The 8,612-nt window shown below is 39.9% G+C and overlaps 1 protein-coding gene across 1 annotated transcript in view; it reads left to right on the top strand.

Annotated features, from left to right (window-relative positions):
* Positions 1-8,612, top strand: part of NEO1 (neogenin 1) — a 194,617-nt gene that overhangs the window by 158,881 nt on the left and 27,124 nt on the right. Inside the window, exon 23 of the mRNA XM_006758947.2 lies at positions 4,532-4,679. Coding sequence (XP_006759010.1) covers positions 4,532-4,679 — 148 coding nt within the window. The remainder of the gene's footprint in view (positions 1-4,531; positions 4,680-8,612) is intronic.

Raw genomic sequence — 8,612 nt, 5'->3', positions numbered from 1 at the left:
CCCACACTCCTTTCCCCCCGAGAATTGTCAGTCTACTTCCTTGCTATGCCCCTGATTCTATTATATTCACCAGTTTATTCTGTTCATCAGATTATTTATTCACTTGATTTTTAGATTCACTTGTTGATAGATATGTATTTGTTGTTCATAATTTTTATCTTTATCTTTTTTTTCTTCTTCCTTCTCTTATACCTTTCAGCATTTCATATAATACTGGTTTGGTGGTGATGAACTCCTTTAGCTTTTTCTTATCTGTGAAGCTCTTTATCTGACCTTCAATTCTGAATGATAGCTTTGCTGGGTAAAGTAATCTTGGTTGTAGGTTCTTGCTGTTCATCACTTTGAATATTTCTTGCCACTCCCTTCTGGCCAGCATAGTTTCTATTGAGAAATCAGCTCACAATCTTATGGGTACTCCCTTGTAGGTAACTAACTGTTTTTCTCTTGCTGCTTTTAAGATTCTCTCATTGTCTTTTGCTCTTGGCATTTTAATTATGATGTGTCTTGGTGTGGTCCTCTTTGGATTCCTTTTGTTTGGGGTTCTCTGTGCTTCCTGGACTTGTAAGTCTCTTTCTTTTACCAGGTAGGGGAAGTTTTCTGTCATTATTTCTTCAAATAGCTTTTCAATATTTTGCTCTCTCTCTTCTTCTGGCACCCCTATAATTCGGATTTTGGTACACTTGAAGTTGTCCCAGAGGCTCTATACAGTCCCTTACACTATCTTCATATTTTTGGATTCTTTTTGTAAGTTACTTTCAGACATGAAATCATTTTCAAGCAGGACAAGGAGGTATCATTCCCATTTTAAACATTAAGAGACTCAATGGAGAAACAATCCCTGGATCCACCCACTAATTATGGAAGTCCGAGAGCCACAACCCAGGTCTTCTGACATCTCATTGTGCCCTTTCAACTACCACATGCAGCCTAAAAAGCACAGGTTCAATTCCGGATGTGGGAATCTGCTATTGGTGAAAATCCATACATGCAGCTGTTAGAAGTAAGCCTTAGTGTCTCCTCAACCCTGCCAGAGATACAAGGAAGACAAAGGCCTGTCCCCTGGAAACTCCTACTCTGACTGTGGAAATAAATGATCTCTTAATCTCTAGCTATCTATTTAAATAAAATGTTGTACTGCCCTGCCCTGGCCCAGTGGCTCAGTTGTTTGGAGCATTCACCAAAAGGTTGCAGGTTCAATTCCCAGTCAAGGCACATAGCTAGGTTGTGGGTTTGATCCCCATTGGGATGCATATGGTAGCAACTAATAATGTTTCTCATATCGATGTTTCTCTCTCTCTCTCTCTCTCTCTCTCTCTCTCTCGGCAGCTGATTCATGATTCTCATCATTGATGTCTCTCTCTCTCTCTCCCCCTCACCTCCCTCTTTCCCTCCCTCCCTCCTCCCTTCCTCTCCCCCCTTCCTCCCTCCTTCCCTGTCTATCCCTCCTCCTTTCTCTCTCTCTCTAAAATCAATAGACATATCCTTGGGTGAGGATTTTTTTTTAAATGGTACTGCCCAGGTTTCAGTGAAATGAGCCTATTAGGAGAACCAAACAAACTTGCGTGCTTCAAGAAATTCTTAGTCTCTGGGTTCTAGGACTCTATGAGTTTTTTATCTTGGGATGTGTATGTTACATTTATGTGCTCTCCACAATATATTATTCAAGATTGTGAAAAAAGTAATTATTTCTTTGTCTTTTCTTTCATTTATGCATTTGTTCATTCACACATTTTTTAAAGGTTCAGGTTCTATATAATAGGCTATGGGAGCAAAAGGAGTAACAAACTACCTAATAGAGAAAGGGGAAGCTTTGTAGAAAAGGTGATATCTGACCCAGATTTTAAAGGATGCATAGGAGGTTGTTAAATGGTCAAGGAGGGTGTTAACCATTCCAGGAATTAAAAGCAGCATGTTCTATGAAGACGTGGCAATATAAAACAACCTGCTCTACCCTGGGATCACACTTCGCAGAGGCAAAATAAGATTCTCAGGTTAGAGAAGGTTGGTTAGAGCCAGCCTGTCAAAAGCTTATATGCCAGTGCTGAGAAATGTGAGCTTCGTCCTATAAATAACATATGTAAGATGTCTGATACTGGTAAACTATGACTTCCATTTACCAGTATTGAGTATCTTCTATTAGTAGATAGTAAAGAATTAGTTGAGGATAAGAGCAAAAAGTCAGAAAAGGTGGTTAGAAAGCTGTTGCAATAATTTAGGTCAGTGGTCGGCAAACTGCAGCTCGCGAGCCACATGCAGCTTTTTGGCCCCTTGAGTGTGGCTCTTCCTACAAAATACCACATGCAGGTGCGCATGTACAGTGCGATTGAAACTTCGTGGCCCATGCGCAGAAGTCGGTATTTTGTGGAAGAGCCATACTCAAGGGGCCAAAGAGCCGCATGTGGCTCGTGAACCACAGTTTGCCGACCACTGATTTAGGTGAAGCTTAAAAAATGGCCTGTCATAACATCCCTGGTAGAAAGGTTGATGCTCCCTTTGGGAGCTCACTCTTACTCTATCTTAGAAGGGAGATTTTGGCCAGCTCAAAGTTAGAGGTCAAATGAAGTCATAAATGAGAATCCATCTCTGTTGAATACAGAGAACTACCCTTGCCCCTGCTTTCCTCCGAACCCCTCGGAGCTCCCCAGCCTCTCCTTTCAGAGCCTGCCTGCATACCCGACCCAGTAGCTCTGCACTGCTGTTAATAAAAGTTTCATGTAAAGCCCAAATATGGTCTAATTTATGGGCCCCTACCTAGTTGTGTAGTCTTCCCCAAATATAAAAATGTTAATTTTATTAAAGGTTAGTGTATACAATTTGAGTTGTCTGTCTGCTAACCTTTTTCTCAGAAATGAAGGATAAAAATGATTGAACTACATGTAGAAGAATAAGCTCTTAAACTCTCCTAAATCAGCCCAGATTTTGCATTATGCTTAGATGTAGCCTATAACATCATAGAATCAAAACTTGGAAGGTCAGTTAACCTAACGCTATGGAAGGAATTCCCACAATAAGTATAGTTTGGATTAGCTCATAAGTTTATAAACCAAGTTGTATATGAAAATCACTTTGAGAGTTTTTTTCTAAAAACAGCTTCCCAGGCCATACCTTCATGGTAGGAATTTATCCCACAACATCCCAGCCTGGTAGAATGACTTTAAGTACTTCCATTGACTGAACACTCATCACTTGGCAAAGCAGCTCGTCCCACACTTGTACAGCTCTGATTGTTAGAAAGATAAGAGAAAGAGAAACTAGAAGCAAAGACATCAAATATCCATGGTAGTTAGATCTGTATGGATTACCCATGTTTTATAATATAAGCATGAATAACTTTTATAATGAGGTGGGAAGTGAAGAAATGTTTCAGAAAATGGAAAATAATTTAGAATAAAGCTGGATTACAGAAGACCTCGAAAAAAGCTTAGAACTCATCCTATAAGCAAACCAACAATTATTATTATTATTATTATTATTATTATTATTATTATTTATTATATAATGAAGAGGAAGAAAATCTAAATTCCTCAAGGTTCTACATAGGTCTCTATACACCTCTCCAGCCTCATTCTTTTTGTTTTTTCTCACTTCCTTTCCTCTAACATTGCATATCTCTCTTTGCTTAAGGAAAGAGACATTTCTCTTCCTTTACCATGCCAAGCTCATTCCTGCCTTAGGATTCTTCCACTAGGTTGTTCCGTCTCTAAGAATGTTCTTCATCCAGGTCTTTATATGGTAGGATCTTACATTTTATTCAAATCTCAGCTCAAATGCCATCTTCTCAGAGAAGCTTTTTCCAACCACTCAATATAAAATAGCCACCCAGTCACTGTGTTATATCCCCCATTTGATTTTTTTCATAGCGCTCACTATTCATAATTTGTAACTTACTGTTTGGCTCCACCCCAACATTCACATTTCTGTTGCTCACCATTGCATCCTCATCCTTAGTACTTAGAACAATGCCTGGCACAAAGCAAGCACTCATTAAATATTTGTCAAATTAGTGCATACATGCAGACCTACGTTTTCCTGAAATGGAGTAAGACATTAACTCTGCATAAACTGTATTTATAACAAGAGAGACTTTAATTTTCAAGCAATTTTTGTGATCTTAGACATATTTTAGAAAAAAAACTTTTGCTTTCTATGAATGTACATTCATAGAAAGTCAGAAAACTAAATGATTTATAAATGGTGCTTTATAAGATGAATTTATGTCTAACATAAGACACAGGGGGGTAGACCCTTTATTTGTCCAAGTAGAATGTTCAGTATAATTTCAGAAGCTTTTCTTGAACAGCTTTGTGCAAGGCACTGTGCTGAGAAATTTCATAGGGCAAAAAATCCGCTTTCTGGATTTCATAATCTAGAGGAACTAATCATGTTCATGGGACACTTTTACACAAGGTGCAGTGGTGAGCATTAGAAAGAAGTTCACATAAAGTATCTCTACTCACATGAAGGTTCTACAGCCTGATTGTATACATTTCTAGAATCCTCTAATACTAATGTGCCGTTTTTCTCTCTCTAGGCAGTAACAGCCCCCATGGAAGCCCCACCTCTCCTCTGGACAGTAATATGCTCCTGGTCGTCATCATCTCTGTTGGGGTCATTACCATCGTGGTGGTTGTGATCATTGCTATCTTTTGCACCAGGCGCACCACCTCTCACCAGAAAAAGTAAGGAGTCCCAAATGTAGCCCACAGATTGGTTCTATTAGTTTGCTTTATGTGACTCCTGTATGTGGAATTGCACAGAGAGTATAAGCATAAAATACTTGGAAAGTGATATCGTAAATATTCTTAAAACAGACTGGCTCCTCATAAATGTTTACTGTCAGGGTCTTGGCAGGAAGTAGGCGATGCCCTCAAAAGGGGTGAAGAAGAGCATAATGAAGGGTCATTTACAAAGTCCTAGGTAGGGTTAGGAAAACTGGGCAGCACTGTTCAAGGGCCAGCAGCAGTGAGAGGCTGCCACCTTAGGTGGTGACAATGACTATCTCAGGCGTGAAAGGGTAAGAGTTTTTTTTTGAGGTAGAGCAAGCTGTTTTCAGAAACCTGAAGTTGTGGGAGAAGGCTTTCGACAGGAGCTGTGTGTGCTGGTGGAAATGTAGACACTGACAATCTCTAGCCCAACAGGGAGGGGGCAGGGGGAAAAGACACCTCTGACCCTTGCCTGTGCCTTCTACTGGACAAACCCAACTGGACACCAGGGGCAGGATTGCCAAGTAGATATAGTTCATGCCACTCAACCTCTTGAGTCACAGAGCCAAGTAGAGAGATCAGGAGAGGAAAGTGGACAGTCCAGCCTTGCTGGGAGCCCTGCTGAAGTATGTCTAATATGCATTCAGTGAGCCAGTCGCACAGGAGTCTGCACATTCTTATGGGCTATTTTATAGCAGAAATACCAACTGAGATGGAAGAAAACACAGGCCTCTTATTCTAAATCTAAGTTCAACCTACATGTAGAAGTTGAGGTTGGTACCAGGGTGGGGGGCTGACTTAATGGATAAGAAAGGATCATTTATAATCACCATATCACATTCCCAGAGAGGACAGGTGGCTGCTAGCTCTGCACTCCGCTGGGATTTTGAGCCTTGTGTAGAGCAAATAACATGGTTATTCAGTAATGTAGTGCTTGATAACAGCCTGCACTCCTGAACTTGAGAGAATCCTTGACCCTAGATCACATTCAATTCATATCTGGCAGTGAGACAGCATAAAAACATAGATTCCTGAGTTACCCCAATAGCAAAAACAGTGTGAGTAATAAAATAAATGACTTTAGTTGCAGTGTCCTAAAAGATTATAAGATTAAGGTATTGCTCCTAAACATACACACACACACACACACACACACACACACACATTCATGTCTGTGGGATTATCCATCAGACTTGGTCTGCCCAAGGCCAGGATGCATGTATTTAATAATGATGCATCTGTTGTCAACACGCAGGACAAGTACAGCTACTTTGTAACTGCTGCTGGTCATGTTGTAGATCATCTTCTGTAGGCTGTCTGATGTTTTTAATGTTGCTTTTGCCCCAATAAAATAGCCTTCTGTAGCTTGCATTGCATCACTTTCCCAAGAGAATGGAGATTCATTGTATAAGCTTCCTGATCATTGATTCTTTCAGCTCTCCCTATCTACTTTTGATTATAGAAAACTTTCTCTTAAAAGCCTCAGAGGATTTAAAAAATAATCATTAAAATAAAATAAGTATGCATCTATACGAAAAAATAAAAATTTGATATTAAAAAAAAGCCTCAAAGGTTACATTTTTTTCTATTCTAGAACTTTTCTGCAAGTTTCTTCGTTCATCTATCATTTATCTCACATTTATCTATCTTTATGAACTGAATTTTATAGCTAGTTTTAGAGATCTTGAGATCTTTATTTAAAAGAATCTAAAAAACAAAATGACAGAATTCCTTAGTGCTTTGAAGAACTTAAAATTTAAAGTAAATAAAAAATAAAGTACTTAGTCTTCAGTTTGAGAGGTAGGAAAATGGGTTGGTAATATGCTCTGTAATCTTGTATTTGAATCTGTAAGTCCTTCAGATTTGAGTCCCCACAGATACTAAGGGGGTGAGGGCATGTGCTGGGGGATGGGAGTGGCCAGGGAGAGGTCAATGAGGGGAAAAGGAGACATATGTAATACTTTAAACAATAAAGAATTAAAAAAGAATTGTACCAAGTCTTCACAGGACATTTCCCCTCCTTCCCCAATGGCCTGCTTCCCAGTGCTGAAGGGACAGAGCCAGGAGAGTTAGAGGTTAGCTGTGTTGGAGAGTTCCATTGACCATTGAAAACTACGTGAGCTTTTCTTATTGCTTTGTTCCTCTTTAATACCTGAAGTGCCTCCCTTTCAATTGTAGCTGTTTATAGAATCACTGGTAGAACATCTAAGCTGAAGAGCATGGAGAGTGTAGCCCTCATTGTTTCTCAGCACATTCCTCTATGGCCCCTCAGTCTCAACAGAGAAGTACCTTGGCATACCACCATCACATCTAGAACCTTTCTGTTGGGAATAATGGTTTTCTCCCCCTTCCTAAGTGTCCTTCCTCTTGTCTGAACCCAGTTCTCCATTTATCCTGTGGGTCTTAGTGTCGTCTATCTTTTAAGACCTTGTACTTGCTGTTACCCTCTCTCTAGCACAGCTAACCTCTAACTCTATTGGCTCTGTCTCTTCAGCATTTAAGTGTGCTCCCACTTCTACCATGTTAAGAAATAATTACAATTATAACCTTTCCTCTACACATGGTGCTTACCACTGGCTGCTTACAAATCCCTATTTTTTCTTCCACCACAAAACTTCTTGAATACTTACCTATACTCATCTGTTCTTTCACTGCCTAGTCATGCTTTAATTCTTTCCAATCTGAATTCTGCCCCTGCAGCTTTACCGAAGTTGCCTCTTCTGCATTTCCTCTTGAATGTCTCAGGCACTGGAAGATCCAAAACAGAATTTATAATCTTTTCTGTCAAACTTGTTTCTCCCCCATTATTTTCAGTGTTAGTAAATGGTTTAAGCCAGAAACCTTGGCATCATCCTTTATTCCTTTTGCTTCTGTTCTGCTGCCTCACCTCACATCTGTTTATTCACCAAGTCTTGTCATTTCTGACTCCATTCCCACTGTCCCCAGCTACTATCAGTTGTGGCTGAGGTTATTGCAGCACATCCTAGCTGGTCTCCTATTCTGTCTCCTACTCCTTAAATCCCTCTTCACACCACAGTGGGTGTAAATTTTTAACTCAAAATTGATCTGCTTACTCTCCTGCTTAAAACTATTTAGTGGTTTCTCATTATTCTTGGCATGCTGTAGAAGCCCGTTAGGATCTGACCCCTGACTGCCTTTCCAGCATCCCCATGGGTCACTGCCTCCACCACTTGGGACTTGGTGCAGTCCTTCTATGGTAATACTAGGCTGTTGTTCTCCACTGCAGGGCTTGGACATATGCTGATTTCACCCCCTGGAATGCACCATCTGTCTTGCCCCCTTAGGGTCTTAGTTTAAATTTTACTTCTCTTTCCTGGTTTTTCCTGAACACCTTATGTTCAACTATTAAGAGGTTACTGTAATGCTTGGCATTTCATTAAACTCAGAGCATTTTAACATAATCTCCAATGTCTGCCTTCCTCACTTGACCACAAGTTCTGAGAGCACAGTAGTCCGGCACAGAGTCTGACATACAGTGGGTCCCTAATAAATGCTTACTGAATTTGTGAGTGAGCGGCGTAATGGAAGAAAAACTAAGGCACAAAGAAGTAGACACTGTCACCTACACTCTTGACTTTACCCACTTGTTAGTCCTAGTTTGGGTTAACTAAAATATTTTTCAAAGAAAACAAGCAAACTCGTAGAGACAACATAATGGTGGTTACCAGAGGGGGAGTCTGGTAGGGGAGGAAGAAAAGGATAAAAGGGATCAAATATATGATGATGGAAACACTGGACTTTGGGTGGTGAGTACACAATAGAGTATACAGATGTCGTATTACAAAGATGTACACCTGGAACTTATATAATGTTATTAATCAATGTTACCCCAATAAACTTAATATGGAAAATAAGTAAAAATATAAAATAAAGTAAAATGTTTTTCCC

Source organism: Myotis davidii, unplaced genomic scaffold, assembly GCF_000327345.1.
Source record: "Myotis davidii unplaced genomic scaffold, ASM32734v1 scaffold955, whole genome shotgun sequence".
Lineage (NCBI taxonomy): Eukaryota > Metazoa > Chordata > Mammalia > Chiroptera > Vespertilionidae > Myotis > Myotis davidii.
This window is presented reverse-complemented; position numbering and strand designations above follow the sequence as displayed.